The 24,185-nt window shown below is 48.5% G+C and overlaps 1 protein-coding gene across 16 annotated transcripts in view; it reads left to right on the forward strand.

Annotated features, from left to right (window-relative positions):
- LTBP1 (latent transforming growth factor beta binding protein 1) overlaps positions 1-24,185 on the forward strand; it is a 304,975-nt gene that overhangs the window by 82,602 nt on the left and 198,188 nt on the right. For 7 of the 16 annotated variants that reach the window (XM_060186845.1, XM_060186846.1, XM_060186848.1 and 4 more), the window contains exon 5: positions 15,375-15,542. In XM_060186845.1, the coding sequence (XP_060042828.1) occupies positions 15,375-15,542 (168 nt within the window). Of the gene's footprint in view, positions 1-15,171; positions 15,543-24,185 lie in introns of those variants that run through there. The other 9 variants (XM_060186854.1, XM_060186857.1, XM_007526892.3 and 6 more) reach the window with 7 other exon arrangements.

Raw genomic sequence — 24,185 nt, forward strand, 5'->3', positions numbered from 1 at the left:
TTGGAAGGCCTGACCGGGCCTGCAAGGTTTTGTGCAAGCTGGCCCTTTCATGGGGCTGGTGGCCCAAGACTTGGGTCTCTTGTCACCTGGGCTGCTTGCTCCCTGGGTCCTAGTGTTCCCACAGAATGGGAGCTGGCTTCCCTTAGAGGCTGCTCACAGACAGCCCCAGACTGAAGGGACTTTTATGGCCGGCCATCTGAGTCTGCACACTGTCCCTCTCGCCGCCTCCTGCCAAGACCAGCCCCTGCTCTGGGGAGGGACTAGGTTTCACCCCTACGAGGAAGGCATGCCAGGGAAGGTCTGGGCAGGTTTTACACACACCCTTGCAGCTATTAGCAGGCGAGGTGCCATGCGATGAGAGGCAGAGGGAAAGAGGACATTGAGAGTGAGCTGGAAGGCGTGAGCTGATAGCAGAGAAGCACACACATGTCCTTCCATCCATTCAGTGCTCACTGGTTACCTGGTCACTTCTGGCTTTTTTCTCACTGGATGCTGGAGCGCAGTGATGTTATCAGAGGATGGTTTTGAGAAAAGTGGTATTTAGGCTGAACTTTTTCCTGAGGCTGAGAGCTAGTGAATCTGGCAGTCACCCCTTCAAAAATCACTGGAGAACAGAGCCAGGCAGAAGTTTGTGCTGGGGGAGAAAAATAGTAAATGGGTTTGGGGGAGATAGCACGGTGATTCTGGGTAAAGACTTTCATGACTGAGGCTCCTACATCCCATGTTCAATCCCCAGCACCACCACAAGCCAGAGCTGAGCAGGGCTCTGGATATGGATCTATCTATCTATCTGTCTATCTATATATATATCAGAAATCAGTCTCCCGCAAAGTTGGATCCCTTGATCATTTAACTTTAAATTTAGAGATTAGTGTTGGGCTGGGGAGATGGCATAATGGTTCTGCAAAAGACTCTTGCCTGAAACCTCTGTGTCCCATGTTCAATTCCCGGCACCACCACAAGCCAGAGCTGAGCAGTGCTCTGGCCTTTCTCTCTGCATCTTTCTCTCTCATCAAAATAAAATAAATCCAAGAAAAAAAAAAAAAACAGCAATCTTCTATAGAACTAAGAGCACATTCATATCCCCTCCCTGGGGACTCCCCATCCCCCTCATGCCTGTATGGGGCCAGGCACCTCATTTTACCTCTGCTCCCTGGCTTTCACTTTACCTGATGCATTTTCAGTATATTTCCAGGGATTGGACTCGGACCTTTTTGCATGTATGATACCACTGGGTGGCTTTCCTGGGCCAGACATTTATTATTGTTGTTGTCATCATTGGAGTGTCATCATTCTAGCCAACTTTTTTGGATAGAAAGAGGCAGAGACCATAGCACTGAAGCTTCTTCCAGTGCTTGGGGGCCAGGAGCTTGAACCTGGGTCAAGTGTGTGGCAAAGTAGGTGCTTTGCAGGTGAGCTATCTGCATGGACCAGCTTAGGTCAATTTTTAATTTTCTCAATATATATATTTCACCAGGGTTCTTCTCTCTGGGGCTTAGATGCTGTATGACAACTCTTTCACTCCTGGTGAAAGAGTTCAACCCTCCTTTTCTTGTTTTCTTCCTTTATCCTGTTAAAGACAGATAGAAACAGAGAATGGGGAGGGAGAGAGAGAGAGAGACAGACAAACAGACAGACATGCCTGCAGTATTGCCCCATCACTGATTAAGCTTTTTTCCCCTGACCCCCAAAACACTGCAGGTGGAGACCACGACCTTAAGCCCAGGTCCTTGTACAGGTGCCATCCCTGCCTGTCCCTGTGGGTTATTTTTATTCTTGATGTGTGTGTGTGAGAGAGAGAGAGAGAGAGAGAGAGAGAGAGAGAGGCAGGCAGGCAGGCAGACAGAAGAGACACCTCAGTACTACTCCACCACCCATGGATCTTCCCCCAGTGTCATTTGTGGTATCAGGGCTCCAACCCAGAGTCTCATGCATGAAAAGGCATTTGATCTACTGGTTGAGCTATTTCCCGGTCCTGCGTTCCCCCTTTAATGCCGAGTGTAACAGCTTTAGAGTATTATTTGCCCTTAGTATCAGAAGAGAAATATTTAAGCCACTGTATGAAGGTGCCATTCAGCTCCTTTAAAAGCTTGTGATGTGGGTTGGCAAGCTAGCTCAGCATTAGGGCACAGGACTTGAACTTGCATCCCTGAATCCCTAGGTTTGATCTTGCTAAGCATACATCCCAGATGAGGGGTGTTCTAGTCTGTCTCCCATAAAAAGGGGCAATGTTGGCTGGGAAAAGACTCACCCCATAGAGCACATGACGTACCATGAGGGGAGGCCTGGATTCGGGTCCCCAGCACTGCATGGGATCACCATGCCTGACAGGTGCTGTCCTGTGTGTCCTGTTCTCTCCGTCTCTTTTTCCCCTCTCTCTAAACTTAGGAGTCCACCGGAACTAGTGGAATCATGCAGGCACAAGGCCCTAGCGCACAAAAACAGAACAAAATCAAGTAAGACAAAATGCAAGGTGACTTGCAGTTTTTTGCCATCTGAATAAAGCTCACATCCTAGTCCCCTCGCTTCCACAGTGGCCTGAATGTACTTCTGACTGAATCCACATTGCTCTGCTTCCCTCCTCCTCTCCCTCTCTCCCTCCTCCCGTCCTACCTGGTACTCTTCTCTTTCTCAGAGAAGTAGAGTTGCAGCTGGCAGGGTTCTGCGACTGGCAGCAGGAGGTGGTTGCAGAAGCATGGAGGGAAACAAGACCTCAAGGGCCTAGGTGTTCAGGTGTCTGGGGTGACCTTGGAGGGAGGGGCCGATTCTTTGAGCCACTGGGAGGCCAAGTGGACAGGAGGGAGGGAAGGAGACCTTTAGGGAGGAGACCCCCAAGGCAGGAAGTAGGTTTGAGGGTCAAGTTGCTGGAAGATACCTCCTGACAGATGCCCTGCTCTCTGGGAGTGGGGGTTCTTCTTCTTCTTCTAGCGTTTGCCCTTCTTCCGTAGCCAGTCAACAGCGTCAGGTTGAGCCTGATGTAAAGTTTCGAGACCTCCTTTGAATCTGGAGAGGTGGCAGTCGTTGACTATGTGGGTCATAGTCTGTCTGGAGCCGCAGGGGCAGTTCGGGTCGTCTCTGGCTCCCCAGCGATGGAACATAGCGGCGCACTGGCCATGGCCTGTTCGATAGCGATTGAGGAGGGCCCAATCATAACGTGCCAGGTCAAAGCCGGGTTGACACTTGCAGGGGTGGGGGTGAGAGATTTGATCTGGGACCTGAGACCAGATCAGCTGGGAAAGGACCGAAATTCTCTGTAAGCAGTTTGGTGTTGTCAGAAATGTTTGTCAGGCGAGATACATGGACTCTGTGGATTTCTTTTCTTTTCTTTTTTTTTTTTTTTTTTTTTGGCCTTCAGGGTTATCGCTGGGGCCCAGTGCTGGCACTGACAATCCACTGCTCCTGGAGGTCATTTTTATCATTTTCTTTTTCCTTTTCCTTCCTACTATACTTGATAGGACAAAGAGAAATTGAGAGAGGAGGGGAGGTAGAGAGGAAGAGAGAAAGACAACTGCAGATCTGCTTCACCCTTTGTGAAGCCTCCCCCATGCAGGTGAGGAGTGGGGGCTCGAACCCAGGTCATTGCACATGATAATACTTGCACTTAACCAGGTGTGCTATTGCTTGCCTCCCTTATTGTATTTTCTAGCTTATTCATTTAAAATATTTATTTTTTGCCAGCTAATGAGGCAGAAGTTGAGTGGCAAAGGGTAGCTAGAGAGGTGTCTTCTCTAGCAAGAGAAGACACCTGTAGCAGTACCTGCTTCACCACTACTGAAGCATCCCCTACACTGAGGACTGGGGACTTGATCCCGGGTCATTGCACATAGTAATGAGCGTACTGAACTGGACACTCCACCACCCAGCCCACTAGGAAATTTATCCCTAGGGCCACAGCCATGCAAGACCTGCAGTCCCCAGCTGAGCTAGCTCCTCAGCCTCCAGTCTGTGGAATTTTCTTTCTCTGTGACCCCCATGGACACTTGCGGGAACCGTCCTAAGAAGTGGCTGCCCCACAGCCAGGCTCCCCTTGCTCTCCCTCAGTCGGGCTGCTCCTCCACGCTCCAAGGGGAAGGTGTTACTTACGGGGGCTGTGAGTGACAGAGTAGTGACACAGGGCTCTCTTCTCTCTGAAGAAATAGCAACTGTGCAGGTAAATGAAACCCCCACTGGGTTACACACTTACAGGACAGAACCTGAGTCATGGGATCCATTTCCTGTGGGTGCCCGTGGTCCCTGCTATGCTGGGATTCAGATCAGCCTGGAGCTTACATCTTTTCCCTTGTTTTCACCTTTTTTCAAATGTGGCACCAGAGAATGAACCCAGGACCTCATGCATGTGTTGGACTCCCCAGCATGATGTTTTCATTATTTACATTATAGTCACAGAATGAGAGAGAGAAAGGAGAGAGAGAGAGAGAGAGAGAGAGAGAGGGAGAGAGGGAGAGGGAGAGAGAACAGCATTGCTCCACTATCCATATGCAGCTCCCTTGGTGCTGTCCACAGCACTTGCTATAGTGCCGCGGATCAAACTCAGGACCTTGCACATGGAAGGTGTGAACTCTACCAGGTGAACTATCTCCTGGCTATCTCCTTTTTTCATCATAAACTTTTTTTTTTCTATTGAAGAAGCAACATTACCTTATAACATGAGTTTCAGGTATGTATCAATAGAAAAATATATATTGGTCTGGAATACATTAAATGCACCACTAAAGGTTATCTTTTCTTTCATTTTTAATTTTTGATGCCAGGGTTCTCATTAGAGTCCACTGTCCCCAGCAGCCATTTTTTGATAAAGGAGGAGGAAGAGGAGGAGAGACACCTGCAACACTGCCGCTCACGAAGATTTCTTCCACCTTCCCCAACCCCCCACTCCACTGCAGGTGGGGACCTGGGAGTCAAACCTGGGTCCTCACACATGATGACTATGCACTCTACCAGGTGCACCAATACCCAGCACCAGAGTTACATATTATATGCAGAATGAAGACAGTGGGCCTGTGGCATTCCCTCCTTTTAGTCCTTATAAGTTCTGAACTGATAGCTGGCCTGTCCCTTGGGGATGCATGTCCTCACCTCCTCAGTAACAGCCTTTGGGGTCAGCTGTCCACCTGACTGAGGGCCTCCCTGCCTTCAGGGCTAGAAACAGAGTTTTTCCTTGGTACGTTCTAGACTGGAGATTGCAGTGCTCCTGTAGACGGTGCCTGGTCCCGTCTTGGTGCCCTGCGGGTTCTCGTTTGCCCCAACTGGTGGGTGGTGTCTTTGTTAAGTGCTGTCACCTCTCTCCTTGGACTGCAGCCCAGAGCCTGGCCCCAGCTTTCCTGGGTGTCCCTCTTCTGTGGATTCACACACATCTATACAAGCTCTAAGATGTTAAAACAAAACACTGGACCCAAAAGATCCCAAAAGGAAAATGTCAGAAAGCCGTTTGTTCTGCTGGTTCTCTGCTGTCACTACCAGCTGTCCTATACACTGGGTCAGACCCGGCTGAAGGGCTGGGGGACAACTTGCTGAATGGAAGTTAGACTCTTTCCACTGAAAAATATATTATACCTTCAAACATGGCTGGCTGATCTGGTTCCAGGGATAAAAATAGGGCCTTTTCTTATATTTTTAGGGAAGGGAACTTATTATTGGCATGGAGAGAAGGAACACTCCGGGGGGGGGGGGGGGGAGGAAAGCCTGAAACATTCCTCTAGTCTAACGGTGTACTTTTTATAGTCCTGCTGGGGCGGTGGAGTCTGGCCGGCAGGGCAGGACAGACATGTGAGTCTTGGTGCAAAGTGTGGTTCTTAGGTCTGCAGTCAAGGTGAAACAAAGACTGGCTGGGTGAGCTGGGAAAGTCGACCTGGCTCCTGAAATAAGGGGAAATTTGGGCTTGAATATGCCACCTTTGTTCTCGGACCTGGAGCCCTAGTCTTCCCTAGGGAACCACAACCTCCTTCCCTCTCCCACAGCGTCTCTGTCTCCGCAGATTTCATGACTTAGTGATCATTCTCACCAGACTCTCAGGCTGTGGCCAGCAGTGTTTTCACTTTCCCACTGTTTCTTTGCCTCATGGAGGGAAATTGGAAATTGATTCTTAGCAAATGAGGAAGATGGTAAAAATCAGTCGCTTGACACGTCACCATACATTTTATTTATAAAACTAAAGGAAAGTCCCACCATGTGTCAAGTTATTACTATTTTTTTTTTCATAATGTGTTGTGAAACTCGGGTGGGGGGCAATCATGTGTTTATCTTCCAAAGAAGCGCTTGAGAAATTTCTGTTTCCTGTTTGTGTCAATTGTCCTCTCAAGTTTAATTACAAAAATCTCATTTATTTATTTTATTATTATTATTATTATTTTTGGTCTTGTTGGCTGTTTTTCAGGAATGGTGGAATGGTTTTTGGGAAAAGCACATTTTGTAATAATTGTAGGGTTTACCCAATAACTTGCTGCCTTCTCTTCATCTGGGACTTTTGGCAGCTGCCTTGCTCTGACAAACAGCTGATCGCTGGTGCAAGGCTAAAGGATTCACAGGCAGCCTCTTTATTTTCAGTATTACTGACAAGTACTTCTTAAAGAAGTGTGTGTGTGTGTGTGTGTGTGTGTGTGTTATACAGCACCAGGGAATGAACTCAGGACCCTGCACATGTGCAGAACAGCTGAGTGCCTCCAAGTCCAGCTTCACTTTTTAAAAAATTTTTTATTTTACTTATTTTTATTGAGAGAGATGAGGAACAGGACATGAACAGAGAGAGTGATGGGAGGTGAGTTACTCCTCAAGGAGTAACTAACTGCCTGCCCTTGGGCTACTCGTGGACTGCAGGTGACTGAGTTCTGAGCTTGAGTTCACATGAGGCCTTTGCATTGAACCGTTCATTCTTGTCCCTGAATGAGCCTGGTTAGTGGCTTTTGGATATCGTTTGTACTCGTCGGTGTCCTGTTTCAGTTGGATGAAGGTGCTTGCACAGTAGTGGGATGAACATGAGGAGACTGACTTTAGTGCTCCCGATAATTTTCTGAAGCTTGCGCTGTGGACTGCTTGGTCGCTGTGGCCTTGGGTGCCATCCTAATCAGTCAGTGGACGGTGGCAGCCCTGCTCCCTTCTGAGTTGAGCTCCACTGTTACAACCATGTGTGTTTTCTTTGGAGCTTCTCTGAGCTACAGGAGGGCAGTTGAAGAAGCGTTTTTGCCACTCGCCGGGAATAGCTGTGGTGCTGCCAGCTGAGGCCAGTGCTGGCATGGGCCCGGACAAAGCTGCAGACAGGATGTTACCCTCTGGGTGTCCTGCCTGGTGAGGGAGTCAGCGAGGTGCTCCAGGGTGTCAGGCTGTCTGTGCTCCAGCCAAGGCCTCCCACAGTCCAAGTCTCCAAGTGTGAGCTGGCAGTTTTGGAGCTGATTGATTGACGGGGATCCTGATACTACATTTGCTCTTGAAAGGTCCTGAGTTTGGGAGTTGTCCCACCATCACCCACCCAGCCGCCACCACGACCCGCTCGCCTGCCTGCCCAGCCCAGGTGGAGGCCCCTCACAGCCACTGCTCTGAATTTCACAGAAGCCCCAAGGTGGGGCCTGCATGGCTGTGTCTTCAGCTTGCCACATGCCAGGAATCTGACACTCAGAGTGTGCCTTAGTTTTGGCTACCTTGAAAAGAAAACTCAGAGGGACTGGGCTGTGGCGCACCTGGGTGAGCACATACCTTACAGTGCACAAGGACCCAGGTTCAAGTCCCCGGTCCCCACCTGCAGGGGGAAAGCTTCATGAGTGAAGAAGCAGGGCTGCAGGTATTTCCCATGTGTCTCTTTTCCTATTTATTTATTTGTTTGTTTGCTTGCTTATTTATTTATTTGCCTCAAGGCTTATTGCTGAGGCTCAGTGTTGGCACTACGAATCCACAGCGTCTGGCAGCCATTCTTTTTTTTTTTTCCCCACTGGATAGAACAGAGAGAAATTGAGCCGGGAGAGGGGGCAGGAAGAGAGGAAGACCTGCAGACCTGCAGAACTGCTTGTGAAACATCTCCACAGCAGGTGGGGAGCAGGGGCTCAAACCTGGTCCTTGTGCAAATCCTTGTGCATAGTACTCTGTGTGCTTAACCAGGTGTGCCACTGCCCGGGCCCCTCTCTGTCTCTATCTCTCTATAATAAAGAAATATAGCTCCTCAGTAAGGAACTAGCTCGCCTGAACAGTGTGTTGTTGCTTTCCCATGTGCTTAACTCAGCTTCAAGCCTGGCCCCCCAGCAGTGGAGGGAGCTGCCGGCTTTTTAATTCTTTCCCCATGCTTCTTTCTATATGGGGAAAAAAAAAGACTTAGGGTTGCGAGAGCTCATGCTTTTCTATGCGTGAGTGAGGGCCTTGGGGTTTTTTTTTTTTTTTTTTTTTTCTCCAGGGTTATTGCTGGGGCTTGGTGCCTGTAATATGAATCCACTGTTCCTGGAGGCCATTTTTCCCATTTTTTTTTTTTTTGCCTTTGTTGTTGTTATTGTCACCATTGCTGTTGTTGTTGTTGGATAGGACAGAAATGGAGAGAGGAGGGGAAGACAGAGGGGGAGAGAAAGATAGACACCTGCAGACCTGCTTCACCGCCTGTGAAGCGACCCCCCTGCAGGTGGGGAGCCAGGGGCTCCAACCAGGATCCTTAAGTAGGTCCTTGTGCTTCAAGCCATGTTTGCTTAACCTGCTGAGCTACTGCCTGGCCCCTTAGGGCCTTGGTTTGATTCAGAGTCCCTGGTCACCACGTGGGAGGATCATGCATGGTGCCAGGGGAAGCCCAATCAATACTGGTGTCTCAGCTTCTCTCACTGTCAGAAAATTTATTTATTTATTTATTTATTTATTTATTTATTTATTGCCTAGAGAAAAAGAGAACTTGAGAGGGAAGAGGAGATAGGGAGAGACACAGAAACCTGCAGCACCTCTTACACAATTTCTTCTGTGCAGGAGGGGACCAGCCTTGAACCTGGGTCCTTGAGCATGGTAACGCGTGCTCTCCTGGGTGCACCACCAGCTTCTGCCTAAAATTTATTAAAATAGGGGAAAGGTCCACCACCAGCAGTGACATCTCACAGGCACAATACTTCAGAGGACAACAATGACATAAAAGGAAAAAAGTGAAATCAGAACTCTGGGGCTGTGGGATAACATCCAGGAGAGGAGCCCCAAGGCTGCGCCTGCACCAGCTGGGAGCAACAGGGAAGGTAGAGCAGTATTGTCGCGTCTCTTTTCTCTTTGTGTCTCTCCCTTTCTCTCTAAATAAAAAGGCTGTGAACAGTGGACCCTGGAGCTGCTCTGCAGTGCCATGTATGTGAAAAGCCCTGAATTCATTCTCTGGCATGTTGCATTAATAATAAATAAATAAATAAATAAATAAATAAATAAAAACTTTGCAAGGATCCGGGTTCAACTCCATGTATCCCACCTTCAGTGAAGCAGATTTGCAGGTGTCTCTATTTCTTTCTCCCTGTCTCCCCTTTCCCTCTCAATCTCTTTCTATCCAATTAAATAAGATAGAAATAAAACAAAGTGAAAATGGCTGCCAGGAGCGGTGGGTTTATAGTGCCAACACCGAGCCCCAGTGATAGATAACTCTGATGACAATAAGAAACAAACAAAAATACCTTTGCAGGATAGCTTAAATATGTAGAAATGGTTTTAAAGGAGTATGATTGAGGGCAGGGAGATAGCACAATGGTTATGCAAACAGACTCTTTTGCCTGAGGCTCCAAAGTCCCAGGTTCAGTCCCTTGCACCACCATAAGCCAGAGCTGAGCAGTGCTCTGGTGTTTCTCTCTGTCTCTTTCCCTCTGTATCTCAAAGATAAAATAAATAAAATATTAAAAAATAAAAGGAGTATGATTGAGAGTGTGTTTATTGAGGGCTGGCTGGTAGCACACCAGGTTAAGCTCACAAAGGTTCAGGCATACAATTTGTTGATTGGATGGTGAGGAGGGAGCTAGTTTCTTTTCTGGGCCTGCTCAGATCTGCAATTCCTTGTCACTGCCTGCTGCCCTTGTGCTGTGTGGGACTTCCTGTGGTTGACACACCCCACAGCTCAAATCTTGTAGCCCCTGATTTTCCTCATCTCTGCTTTCTGTATCTGCAAGCTTGCTCTTCAGACTCCACGTGTAAGGGGAAGCTTTTCTGTCTTCCAGGGCCTTTGCTGTGACTTGGTGCCTACATGAGTCTGCTGCTCCTGGAGGCGTCTGTCTCTGTCTCGCTTCAGGTGCATGCTCAGTGTGCACTCTACCCAGTCAGCCTTCTCTGGCTGCCTTTTGTTTAGTTTTAGATGGAGGCAGAGAGACAGGAGAGAGATACCTCAGCACAGTCCTACTGTTCATGAAACTTCCGCTTTGCATGGTGCTTCCAAGTGCAGGGCAGGGCAGGGCTTGAACCCAAGTCCTCGCCCACATGGCAAAGTGTGTACTCTCTGAGGCAAGCCATCTCCCCCCACCCTCTTAAGAGAAATCTTTGATTTAACTTTTTTTTTTTTTTTTAATATTGTGGCAGTACCTTATACAATGTTGATTCCACTGCTTTAGGGCAGCTCTTATTCATTCATTCATTTTTTAAAAAATCAAATATATTGGAAATGGAGAGGGTTAGAAAGAGTAAAGCACCACAGCCCTTCTCCACCTTCCATGAGCTTCCTCAGTGCCTTGGTGATTCTCTTTGGTGCCTAGGCTTGAACCTGGGGCCTCATGGATGTTAAGGTGTACACTCTACCAGGTAAGCTATTTCCTGGATCTGTCTGAATTATTTTTATGTGGGGCTGGGGAATAAATCTAGGGCCTCAGAGGTACGTGGTACTACTTCTGAGTGTTATCTTTGGCCCGCGTTTACTATTACTTTTTTCTTAGCGAAGGAGAGGAGTGGGGGAGATATAAACAGAGGAGAGAATCACTGCTCCAGCGTTCATGGAGTTCCCTTAGTGCCATCCAGCATGCTCCCATGGGGCTCTGGGCCTCAAACCCAGGGTCACATAGACAGGTAGGTATGCTCTCTATCGGGTGAGCTCTTGACTCATTTCACTTAGCACTTCGTTCTTGGGAGTGTATTTTTTCTTTTTATTAATTAACAAAATTCAACAGTGGTTTACAATATTTCAAAGCTTTTAGGGGTGTGATTTCACACCTATGTGCCTGTGTGTGTGGGAGAAGGAGGGAGGGAAAGTGTGAGAGAGAGAGAGAGAGAGAGAGAGAGGAGAGAGGAAGCATAACTTGCCCTCTCTCTGCTTCCACAACTCCTGGGTCTCTCTGCCCCACTTAAAGGACAGCCTGTAACCTGGTTGTTCTCTGTGGGGCCCAGTAGTTGGAATGACAATCTTATACCAGAAGCCTTTGGGGTTTTCAAACCTGATGGTTGGTATGACTTGAACCACAAAGACTCATTCTCCCTCTCTCTTTTTTTTTTTTTAAATGGAGAGGGGCAGGTTCCAGGAAGGCTTGAGAAGACCAGCCTTGTGTGCACAGGCCCCCCATTAGGATTCATGACTTGACCCGGGAGGGCAATGCTTTTGAGCCATCACACGCTTCTAAGAAGATGTTTGTGCCGTGGGAGATGGGATTAAATCAAAGGACACTGTCTGCCTTTTGGAAATTCAGATGATTCAAGGCCAAAACGATAATATGTATTTTTGGCAAAGACAGAAAATAGATCTTTTTTCTTTTTTTTTAATATTTTATTTATTTTATTTTTGAGAGAAATGCAGAGAGAGACACACACAGAGAAACACCAGAGCACTGCTCAGCTCTGGCTTATGGTGGTGTGGGGGATTGAACCTGGGATTTAGGAGCCTCAGGCATGGCAGTCTGTTTGCATAACTGTTATGCTGTCTCCCCCACCCTATCTTTTTTCTTCTTTTTGCAATAGGTGTTGAGCTCTCCAGTGCCTCTCCTGTGACTCTTGTGGGGAGGGTGCAGGGCTTGCTGTCTCTGTGCGTCTCCTGTCCCTGGAGCAGGCAGAGTTCAGGTCTGGGCATCTGCATGGTGGCAGCTGCTGGGTGTGAGGAGTTTGTGCCAGAGCAGGCTAAGGAATTGGCACGGCTGTTTTAATTCCATTCTTGGACCGAGGTCCAGAGAAAATAGAAATGTCTGTTCTTTGGAAGTGGGGGGGATTCTTGATCTCTTTTTCTTGGGGGCTTGGCATCCTCAGTGTTCTCAAGATATTTATAAGATTCATCTGCCAGTGCTGAGTGGGAGCTGATTTTTTTCCCCTGCTACTGTAAAAAACAAAAAACCAAAATAAAACTTGGTGCATTTGCCTGATCAGCATAGTGTTGCTAAAACATTGCCCAGGTTCATGAGCCATGAGGTAACTCACTGGGTAGAGAGCACCCCTTATTGTGCGTGAGGGCCTGAGTTCAAGCCCCCAGCCACCACTTGGGAGAACCTGTGCAGGGGACGTTTCATGAGCTGCGGTCTCTCTCAAGAATCCTGGGGGGGGGGGGTGACAAGCACCCAAAAACCGGCTCAGGATCCCAGTTCAAGCCCCTGGCTCCCCACCTGCAGGGGGTGTCACTTCACAGCGGTGAAGCAGGTCTGCAGGTCTATCTTTCTCTTCCCCTCTCTATCCTCCCTCCCCCTCTTGGATTTCTGTCTGTCCTATCCAACAACAACAACAACAACAGTAACAACAAGGGCAACAAAATGGGAAAAATGGCCTCCAGGAGCAGTGGATTCGTAGTACAGGCACTGAGCCCCAATGATAATAACCCTGGAGGCAAAAAAAAATCTGCTTTGTGTGTGTTAGGCAGGGGAAGAAATCTGTGGAATCATGTAGATGTGAACCCTGAGCAAACACTGGCGTCCCCTCAGCCCACCCCTCCTCCAAGTTGCTGACGTTGGAGCCTGGTAGAGCTCCCACACAGTAGAGATGCAGTTCAGCTAGTGGAGTGCAGACCTCCTCATGCATGAACACCATGGATGGTAGAGCAGTGCTGTGGGGTCTCTCCCTCTCTCCTTTCTCCCTCTATTTATAAACAATGAAAAGGGTGGATCTTGGAGACCATGTAGTAATGGCATCACACGTGTAGGAGGCCCTGAGTCTATTCCTTAGTGCTACATAGAAGCATAAAAGAGAGATAGAGACAGAGAGACAAAGTTCCAAGCAAAAGTATTCCTAAAGACTCTGGTGCCGAGAGGTCATGGCCTGTCTGCAGACAAGAGACCCAGTCCCTGGAGCACTGAGCAGTGGGAGTGTGGTTGGGTGGGTGGTGGGGAGCATGATGGGTGTGAGCATCTACAGGGTAAAATGCTCTCTCCCAGACCCCCTGAGGCCCGTGGCACCTCATGGCAGCTTGGCGACTAGGTTTTTCTCCCCTCAGGCCAGGAAGAGGCAGTACCTCCTTCCAAGCAGGGGATGGTGGGGTGGCTGGGAGATGATAGAGAGAACCTGCTTCCAGCTGCCCATGCAGCTTGTCCCCTCTGTGGTCCGCCCTTGTGTCCTCATTGTCCACCTCACTCTTGGAAGGAGGGAGAGTGTGGCCTGGGCACAGACACTGAAGCCCCAGGCGTGTTTCTGTCGCACTTTCTGGGTGTGTGTGTGTGTGTGTGTGTGTGTGTGTGTGTGTGTGTGTGTGTGTACCAGAAGTAGCTGTCAGTCCTGAGTGAGACCAGGCACCCCTATGCAACTCCTCAGCTGTCGGGGCACAAACATGAGAGTCCGAGTCTGAGTTCTAATAAAATCTTATTTCTGGGGCCAGAAGGCTCATCTGGGAAGAACACACCTTACTGAACATGAAGCCCTGGGTTTGAGCCACGTGGAAGCACTGTGCAAGGCACTGAGGGAAAGAAGCTCCATGGATGGTGGGGCAGTGCTGTGATGTTTCTCCTCTCTCTCTCTCTCTCTCTCTCTCTCTCTCTCTCTCTCAGAATGAAAAACTTGGCTCTGGGAAGACTGCTAAGCAGTAGCATCATTGTGCAGATGCAAGGCCCTGAGTTTACTCTTGGGTGTTACCCACTCAACCTTTTGTTCCTACAAGCAGGCAGAGTGGATGGGCCTGGTCTACAGTCTGTCCTCTCTGCTCACCTGCCCTGCAAGAGAGACACTAAGAGTTGGCTTTGGCTGGGAAGCTCAGGTCCCATCCCCACTTAAAAAAAATTATCATTATAGTGGGCTTCAAAATTGTAGGATTACAGGGGTATATCTCCAACTGCACCCACCACCAGAATTCTGTGTCTCTACCCTCCCATGTCCCGGAGATAACCACAATACTTCTCACAAAGTCTTTGAAACAGTTTGCTTACCATTTTTTCAAGTTCATGGCCATCAGCTCTCTAGATTCCACATGAATGGAGCCATCCAGTAGTCTTCCATATCTTATTTTATTAAGCATAGTCAACCTCCAGTTCCATTTGTTGTGTCCCGAAGGACACAGTGTCGTCTTTTTGATTGCAGGGTAATACTCCAAGGGACATATATTCCGTCACTTCCTTAGCCAGTCATCTGATGATGGGTGTTGAGGCTGCTTTTGGGGAAGAGGTGAAAGGACATGTACAAGGTCACACCACAGAGATGCTGGCTTAGGAGCCTGGGGCTAGTTTCTCTGCTTCCCTTGTTCCCCCACGCTGCCTCCTCCCCTATGCAGCCTGGGGCCAGCACTTGCTCTTCTGGGAATGACAGAAACACCTGCCCCAGATGTCTTATCAGAGCCTCCTGACAGCCAGCCCAGCGACCTCATCTCACTTTTCTTTCATGTGTGGCACTCAGGGCGGCCCAGAAGAGCTCCCTTGGTGTCCATGCTGTCGCAGGGTGGGGCAGAGGCCAGGGCTCCCTATAGTGGCTCACAGTGGGGTGTCACAGCGGTGGGGGGGGGTTCAGCCATGCCAGCAGATTTGAGACAGATGTTTGCAGACATGCTTTTTCCAGCCTCTGGCTGCAGGGAGTTGTGGAGGGAAGCAGTAGTCTCAGGGGAGGGGGGGGGGAAAGCTTGAGGTCCTAAAGGACCCTGGGTTGGAGGAGGCGGCCTTATATCTGCCCCAGGGTGGTGGTAGGGGAAACTCTCTCCTTGCCCTGAACCCCCTCCGCACGCTGCTTTGTCTGCCGGGGAATAAAGTGCAGCATTGTGGTTTGTAATCCCACGCCAGTGACTCGACTTCAAATGTGGTTTTGGAGCGCATCCCAGAGTTCTGTTTGCTAAGCTTCTTACTCCTGTTTCAGAGACACCGCTGCCGGGGCCCGAGCCGCCAGCACGCAGCCCACCACCGCCCTCAAACCTGCCAGCCGCTGCTTCTCCCTCCTGCCTTTTTCTCCTCTCTCTCTCTTTTTTCCTTACTTTTTTTTTTTTTTTAATCTCGCCCCCCTCCTTTCCTTCAGAAGCTCTCCCCCAGGCCGGTTCATGGAGACTCCGCTCATGAGTCTGTTGTTTTTTCTCTCCCTGCCCCGGCTCCTAGTAAGCAACCACACCGGCCGCATCAAGGTGGTCTTCACGCCCAGCATCTGCAGAGTCACCTGCACCAAGGGCAACTGCCACAACAGCTGCGAGAAGGGCAACACCACCACGCTCATCAGCGAGAACGGCCACGCCGCAGACACCCTCACGGCCACCAACTTCCGAGTGGGTGAGTCCCCCCTGCTCCAGGCGGGCTGTCCCTCCCCTGTGTGAGTGTGAGGTGCTGGAAGCATTTAGATGCTTCTCCCCCCACCCCCCTCCCTGCTGGCAGCCCCCTTTTGTCATGCATGCTGCTCTCTGCCCCACCATGGTCTGTCTGTCTGATTCCCGGGGGGTCTCCTTGGAGGAGATGTCTTCACAGTGGCTTCTAGCATATTTTTTTTAAACACCACTGGGTTTATTTATCTATTTTTCTTTGAGAAATAGGCAGCTGGGCTGGGGCTCCTAAGAGCTTGTCATTTACACCACCGAGCAGCGACGAGGAGGCAGGAGAGGGGTTTCAGTGAAGGACCCTGAAAAAATGCACCCTGGGCGGGTCTGTCTCAGCATCTCTGAGCAGGGGGAGCTGGAGGGCTTGCGTGAGAGCTGCTATCAGATCTGGATGGTGGTCGTGCCATTTGCTGTTTCTGTTCACAGGCTGCCTGCTGTGCAGAAACTCCAGCAGTCTGTCACCAGCCTGCATTTCTGGGGGTGGGGGGTGGGAGGGATACACAGGATAGTGTCCCTTGCCACTGTCCTGGTCTGTATCAGGCTGGCTTTCACCTGGTAACACGACATGGATGGATGGGGAGGCAGATAAGCCTGGGGATGGCTGTCACCTCTCAGAAGCCTTCAGTCTTTCAGTTTACATATGAACTGTGCTTGTGACGGCAGAAAGAGGCTTCTTACTCCTTTTAAAACACTTGTTTCTCTTTCTTTCTTTCTTTCTTTCTTTCTTTCTTTCTTTCTTTCTCTTTTTTTGTACACAGGGTGATTCCTGTGTTCCGCCAGCCATAGGCTGTCACATTGCCATGTTGTCATGCAGTACAGACTTTCTTTTTCGTCGTGAAAATTAAAAAAAATGTCTTTTATTATTTTCCAGCCAATTATGGTTTTGCTGTGTGTACTCAAATAATCACAGACACCCATGTTATTTTACGGTGGCTCCTCCCCAGAATAACCCAAACGGCAGACAGATAATAACACTGGCAAGATTGGATCTTTTTATGGAATATTGCTGTTTAGTCTTGGGAGTGTGTGTATGGGGTGGTGAGGGGCAAGAGAGGCGCGGGGGGGGGTCTATTTCAGACTTGTTTCCATTTGTACGGGGGGGGGGTGGCTGGGGGTATGTAGAGGCTCTGTGATCTTCTCTGGCAGGGCTGTAACTTCCATTCTTAGGAGGCTGGAGTGGGGTTCCTCATAGTTTGCTTTTAGAAAAAGCGTGTGCCCATGAATAGTATTTCACAGGCCAGTGTGCAATACTTTGCTCTAGTAGGGGCACTTGGAGCATATTTTTAAAAGGATCCATCTGATTTGGTGCCAGATGGCATATTCTGTCTGCCCTGCGGGACAGAGCAGAGTCTGATGGGGAGGTGTGCGGAGGGGAAGCTCTATTCTACCTCTGACTAATTCAGAGGCTGCAGTCGGTCTTTCTGGACCTCAGCCTTCCTTGTGGATGGAAGAAGTAGCTTCGATTTCATGACCTCTGGAAACCCAGCCCACCTCTGAAACCTTAGGCCGTTTTCTCAGTTGTAAGGAACATTCTTTCCCTGTGTTTGGGGCGGGCTGGGAGCAGGGAGCAAGGGAGAAAGGAGGCAGCCTGCCGTAAGTTGCTGCGGCTGGAAGGTTTTCCCTTTTCCTTTAGTTTTTCTGGGTCGCCGGCTGGATTCTGCTCGTTCCCTTCCTCTGTCGTCACCAGTGTCTGCTCCCTGCATTTGTCATCCATCCCTGCAACTGGATGACAGAGCCGTTGATGGGTGGGGACTGTTGGCTCGAGGCACATTCATTTGGAAACTAAATATTTGAAGTCTTGGGGAGACAGAGGAAATCCACTTGTTAAAACATGCCGCACTTTCCTCTCGGGCCCTCACAGGGATGTGTGAGGGCAGAGCTGGTGTTGCCTCTTCAGCATCCAGAGGGGAAGGGAGCAGCAAGTTATTGGCCAAAAAGCCAACAAACAAACAAACTCCAAAAAACAAAACATCTTCAAATCCGGAATTTGGATCTGCCATAAAAAGTGTAATAGGGCAATTTAATTGAGAGAGGGAGAGGGAGAGGGAGAGGGCACAAGAGATAGGAATTATAACAACCAGCTTGGAGAGCATTGGAAGGATTCTATTTATATCCTGAGCTGTCTCTGTCCTCTTTACATGTGAATTCAAATATGATTTGAGGGTCTCCGTCTTCTTTTTTCTCCTCCTCCTCTTTTTTTTTTTTTAGCTGAAGAATGAATGATAACTCCATAGTATTTACTGATTGTGATTCTTCAGAAATGTAGACCAGTTTAAAGATGGATTTTTAGGTGTGTAACTTTGGATAGTCCCGTTTTAATATAAATTTATAGCTTACAAAAATGGACTTCTTGGTTACTGCTTTCTTCATATATATATATATATATATATATATATATATATAATTTATAAATGGTATGTCTATAACAGGTATGCATGTGAAGAGAGTCTTAGTGTGGGAAGAATTAAAAATAGATTTAGAGCTTGCTAGCTTTTTTGTCTTGGACCTCTGAGATTTCGGGGGGCTACTCTGAGATTTAAGGGGATCTGACACTGTCCTGTAAAAGAAAGCCCACCTCATAAATATCTGAGACTTGGTGGGATGGTCCCTATCACAGCGATTCAGCTCTGCTGTGTGATCCTGGGACAGAGGAGGCTGAGCTGCAGAAAGTGACTGAATCTGTCTCCCCTCCCCGGCTTGGCTGAGCCCTGCCTCTTGGAGTGAGGAGAATTCAGGGCAAGCCGTTGGGACTTGACGGTGAAGGCTCGTCTTAAGGCTTGTCTTAATCAAGTGGCACATTTTGGTCATCAGAGCAACTAAAGGAATTTTGAACATTTGTATGTTGATTTCCATTTATTTGAAGGGAGGTGGGATAAGTTGGTTTTTTTTTTTTTTAATTTTCCACCAGGGTTATCACTGAGGTTTGGTGCTGGCACTACAAAGCCTCTGCTCCCAGCGCCCCCCCTTTTTTCCTTTTCTTTGCGTTTTTATTTGATAGGACAGAAAGAAATTGAGAGAAGCAGAGGAGATAGAGATGAAGGGAGAAAGAGCAACACCTGCTTCATTATTTGTTAAATGTCCTCCCCTGCAGGTGGGGACTAGGGGGCTCAAACCCAGGTCCTTGTGTATGGTAATGTGTATGTTCAGCCAGGCATGCCACCATCCTGCACCCAACAATTATTGGCATTATAATTTATGTATTTTTTGAGGGGGCATAAGGATGTTAGTCACACTGGGTGAGTCAGTCTGCTCTAGTGACATAGCCATCTTGCTGGAACAAGGCCCTGGGCCCCATTGGGTTGTGTTTCTTGACCTCCCTGGGCTGGCCCTGGTGCATGAAGAGGCAGGTGAAGGCTAGAGAGTTGAGGTGGTGAGCTGGATTTTGTGGAACAGCAGGGCAAAGGCATAGAGAATCGGCTACTGAGTTCAGCTGTCTTGAGTTCTCATCTGCGCTTCACCCTGGGTCTGTATCCTCTTGAGGAGCCAGGACCTCCCCCCCTCCCCCCATAATTTAGAAAATGACCGAAAGGCAGAGAGGACTGAGCTTCCTGGCCTGAGATGGCCGAGAGTTTTCAGAGCTGAGGGCAGGTTTTTCTCTTAACTGTGATACTCAGGCTCTGCTCTTGAGAATCACAAGGGAAGAAATACAAGTCTAGCCTCCATTGCCTGGGACCCTAAAGGGGAGGCCTGGGTGAAGTAGCTGCCCAGGGGAAGTGCTCTGAGGTTCTGGAATACACCCATCGTCTGTTTGTCCTCTGTAACATTGTCCTGTCAAGCACAAGTGTGATTATGCTAACTTGTGGGACATTCTGAGATCTGTCTGCCTTTCCTTTTTTAAAGAATGGAGATTCTGGGGGCCAAGCAGTGGTATACCTGTTTAACTGCACATAGTATCAAGTGCAAGCACCTGTACAAGGACCCAGGTTCAAGCCCCTCGTCCCCACCTGCAGGGGGGATACTCACAATCAGTGAAGCAGGTCTGCAGGTGTCTCTTTCTATCTCTCCTCTCCTCCATTTTTTTCTCTGTCCTCTCAAAAAAGAGAGAGAGAGAGAGAGAGGTTGCCAGGAGCAACGGATTCATAGTGTTGGCGCTGAACTACAACAATAACCCTGGAGGCCAAAAATAAAAAAAAGAATGGAAATCTTGGGGCCCGGTGGTAGTGCACCTGGTTCAGCACATATGATTGTGTTGTTATCTTATCAGCAGAAGGACCAGGATGGAAACCGAGGTCTCTGTCTGGAGAGGTGTGCTTCCTGAGCAGTGAGGAAGATGTACAGGCCTCTCTCTTTCTCTCTCCCTCTCTGACTCCCCCTTCCCTTCCAATTTTTCTCTGTCCTATCAAATGAAATAGAAAAAAGGGGGAAAAAAGCCTTCAGGAGCAGTGGATTTGTAATGCTAGCACTGAGGACCGACTATAACTCTGGTGGCAATTGAAAAAAAATCTTTAACTGCAGGAGCATAGTGACAAATATTGATATTCTTTTTAGTCAGTCAAGTTGCTGAGGGGTTTAACATCTTTGATGATCCCATATGCCAACACCATACCATAAACCACTAATCCTCAAATAAAGTGAAGAAAACAAAAACCAACCAACCAAAAACAACAAGAAGAAAAGAGAATGGAAATCATCCCCCACTGGGTAGACCAGCCCGTTACCCATGGTTGTTTTAGTGGATTCTTTCCATTAAAGCTCCCACAGGGGTTGAGTAAAGAGAACCCTTTGGAACTTTGAAGTTGTGGATAAAGTTGTAAGTTCAGCTGGGGAGAGAGTTAAGTTTGTTGGAGCAAAGGACTTGCCCATTAGAAAGCCCTTCAGTCTCTGGGACCACCGCGTGCCAGAACTGAGCATTGTGCTCTGTTCTCACTCATAAAAATAAATAAAAAAGGCATAGTGTTTTGAGTTGTAAGTTGCTCCGATAAGACCATCAGGAATTCATATTTCCCAACTAGAATATTTCAAATTGAACAGAATCGTCCCTTGGCATTGGTTACTTGTGGGGTGTTGAAAAGCACAGCGATGGCTGCAGTGACACAGGTTTTATGCGGCACCGTCCTCTCTGAGGAGCTAGGGTAGACTCGCCTCCCACCAGCAGCCACTGGATGAGTATAAAAAGCCCGTGATGATTTCAGAGTGTGTCCCGTAGGCCATTTCATCTGTTGCTAACATCATCGGAGATGAAAGGTAGTATCTGTGCTTTTCCATGTGGGGACTGAGGCTTTACTACTTTGGGTAAAGGTTACTGCAAGTTACATCTTCTTACCCAAGGTCCAGAGACCTCTAGCCCTTCCCTGACTTTATATTAGTTGGTATTATATCTGAATAATTCTGTACTAGTATGTTCATGTGTTATAAGATAGTCTAGCAATACACTGGACTAGATTTTCCAGAGTCAGCTTATGCTTTGTGGAGGAGATTGCAGAGTGTCTGTAAAAAGCCTAAATCAGGGCTGGGCGGTAGCACAGTAGGTTAAGCACATACAGTGCAAAGCACAAGGGTCCTGGTTCAAGCCTCCCGGCTCCCCATCTGCAGGGGTGTCGCTTCACAAGCAGTGAAGCAGGTCTGCAGGTGTCTGTCTTTCTCTCCCCCTCTCTGTCTTCCCCTCCTCTCTCCGTTTCTCTCTGTCCTATCCAACAACAGCAGCAGCACCAACAACACTGGAAAAAAAAGATGGCCAATAGGAGCAGTGGATTCGTAGTGCCTGCACTGAGTCCCAGTGATAACCCTGGAGGCAAAATAAATAAATGAAAAAAATCCAAACAGTGGAAGAGTCTTGGCAAGAGTCCTGAGGAGAATGTGCCACTTGTAGCCAGTAAAGACACTCATGAGAGAAAAAGTGGCTTCATAACGTATTTATTGGGGCTGGACGGTGGCACATCTAGTTGAGCGCCCACAGATTACCCTTTGTAAGGCCCCAGGTTCAAGCTCCAAGACTCCACCTGCAGGGGGTGGGGAAAGCTTCATGAGTGTCTCTGCCAGGTGTCTCTGCTTCTCTCTTCCTCACTATCTCCTCCTTCTCTCTCACTTTCTATCTCTATCAAAAAATAATAATAAATGGTCACCTGGCTGCAGCAGTAGATTTTATTCTTGCCAGACTCAAGTTGTCAGAGAGGGAGAGCTGGGTATTTGCCATGTTTCACAGAAGGGAAGGAAATGTTCTCTGCCCCACAGGTAAGAAAGCGGGGCTCCAGTCATCTGAGTTTGTGGGACGCTGACAACTGCTAGGCTCGTCAGCAGCCGTGAAAGTGGTGAGGGTCCTCTGGGTCTCCTGTCAGCTCACAAAGTCAGCTGAAGTGTGGGGGCAGCCCATGGCTCTCCTCCTCAGGAGGGGACAGTGCCCCCTCACAGTCAGGCATAAAATGATCCTGCATGCCTGGTGGAGGAGGGGAGGGGCTGAGCTTGTAGTTTTTCCTGCCAATACTGTTGAGAGGCTGAGCCGTTGGTCTTCTGCCAGCTGTCGTTGTCTGTGTCCCTTGATGTCTGTCCAGCACAGAGGCTCGAGGAAATACCAGCCTGTCACTCTGGGATGAGCCGGGGAGTGTAGTTTTCTCCTAATGTATTGTCCAGGTTTGGTGTCTTCTCAAGATGATCTGATTGCAAAGAAAGAGATTGACTTTCATCTGGACCAGTTTCAGAGCTCGTCTCAGTAACTGTTCTTCCTGTCTGTCTGTCTGTCTGTCTGTCTGTCTGCCTATCTATCTGTCATCTATCTTTATCTATGTATATGTAGTTGAAATATCTGTTTATGTAAGAGAGACCAAAATACTGCTCAGCTCTGGTGTAGGGAGGTGCCAGGGACTGAACTCAGGGCCCTTGTGATCTCTGTCTGTAAGTCTTCTGCTCTGACGGTGAGCTGTTTCCCTAGTCTCTTATTAGGTATTTTACTAGTCTTATCAAGTCATTTCTTAATACTGAGTAATTGTCAGTACTCCCTCTATCTTAACCAGCGCAATACCTTAAAAGATTGGCAATCAGGGGGTGGTGGGTGGTGGTGGGGTGGTGGGTGGTGGTACACCTGGTTGAGCACACACATAGATTACCATGCGCACGGACCAGAGTTCAAAACTCCCTCCCCACCTGCAGGGGTGAAGCTTCATAAGTGGTGAAGCAGTGCTACTGGTCTCCCTCCCTCCTCCCCTCCTCTCTTTCTCTCTATCTCCCTCCCACCTCCCTCTTCACTTTGAACTTCTCTGTCTCTATCCGAAATAAATAAAAATATTAAAAAAAAACATTGGCAACAGGAGCACTAATTCATTTAGCATTTACTTGCTGAGCAGGCATGCGGGGAAAAAGATGAGCAAAGCAGATACACAGAACACTTGCTCCTGCAGCTCCTGTCAGCACCTTCCCTGTGGCTGTGCACCATCGAGCCGTAAGGACATCATGCTGAGTGACACAGGTCAGCGACAGCCGGCTCAAGCCTGTCCAGTTCCACTTGGGTGACCCTTGGAGGAAGCAGCGCCAGAGAAAGACGAAGAAGGAAGGGTGCTTGCTAGGACTGGTGGCGGGGAGGTAGAAATCGAGAGTTGTCGTTGAATGGCTTTAGTTTCCATTTTGCAAGATGGGGAAGGTTCAGAGAGTTGACTTGATGAGGGTGTGAGCAGATGCTATGTGCATTTCACCACAGTTAAAAATGGAAAAGCTGGATTCTAATGGAGTGAGCCTACACTGAGTGAAATACACTTTATAACAAGGAGCACCCTGGCTCTGCACCAGCAGAGATGAGGACGCGGGAGATGAATGTCAGGGAGAAACTGCAGGTTAGGAGAGACTTAGAGAGTGTTTAGTTCTTGGTGTAAGGAGGGGAGTGCTGGGGTGGGGGTGGGGCGGGCAAGGCAGAGACTCTCTGTCAAAATGACTTTGAGACCAGAGTCAATAGTGGACTCTGTCGGCATCACACACTCAACTGTCTCTGTTGACTGGGTTATTCTGCTTTACTCGAATGTGCCCAGCTCTCCCGAAGCCTGGCAGCAGGAGCATCTGCTTACATTTATGGTGCTTTCAGTGGCCCAGTTCCAGCAGGAAACCATATTGCCATCTGCGGTGGAGAGCTGGGCACGCAGAGCCTAGAGGTGAACGAGACTTGTCTCTGGCGTGCAAGCAAGGTTCCTGGAAGGCACTTGGGTTATTTGTAATGCAATATATAGAGTTTTAACTCTAGAAATGACTTAGCCAAAAAGCTGTTACACATCACCTCTTTCTCCAGTGGTTTGGTGGTTAGTGGTTTACAGTACATTTGTTAGCTCATGGGTACAGTTTCTCATCTCTGTGATAGGTGTCTGAAAACACTGTCACCCCAAACTTAGATCCCTCAGCCCCTTTGCTGTCCTCTGTCCCCCCAGAATCCTTTGCTCTGGCACACTATATTACACCCAGTCCAAGTTTCACTTTGTGTTTTCCCTTTCTACCCTTGTTTCTTTTTTTAAACCTTTTTTTTTTAAAAAAGATTTTATTTATTTATTAATGAGAAAGATAGGAGGAGAGAGAAAGAACCAGACATCACTCTGGCACATGTGCTGCCTGGGATCGAACTCAGGACCTCATCCTTGAGAGTCCAAAGCCTTATCACTGCGCCACTTACCGGGCCACTCTACCCTTGTTT

The sequence above is a fragment of the Erinaceus europaeus genome, chromosome 3 (genome assembly GCF_950295315.1).
Source record: "Erinaceus europaeus chromosome 3, mEriEur2.1, whole genome shotgun sequence".
Lineage (NCBI taxonomy): Eukaryota > Metazoa > Chordata > Mammalia > Eulipotyphla > Erinaceidae > Erinaceus > Erinaceus europaeus.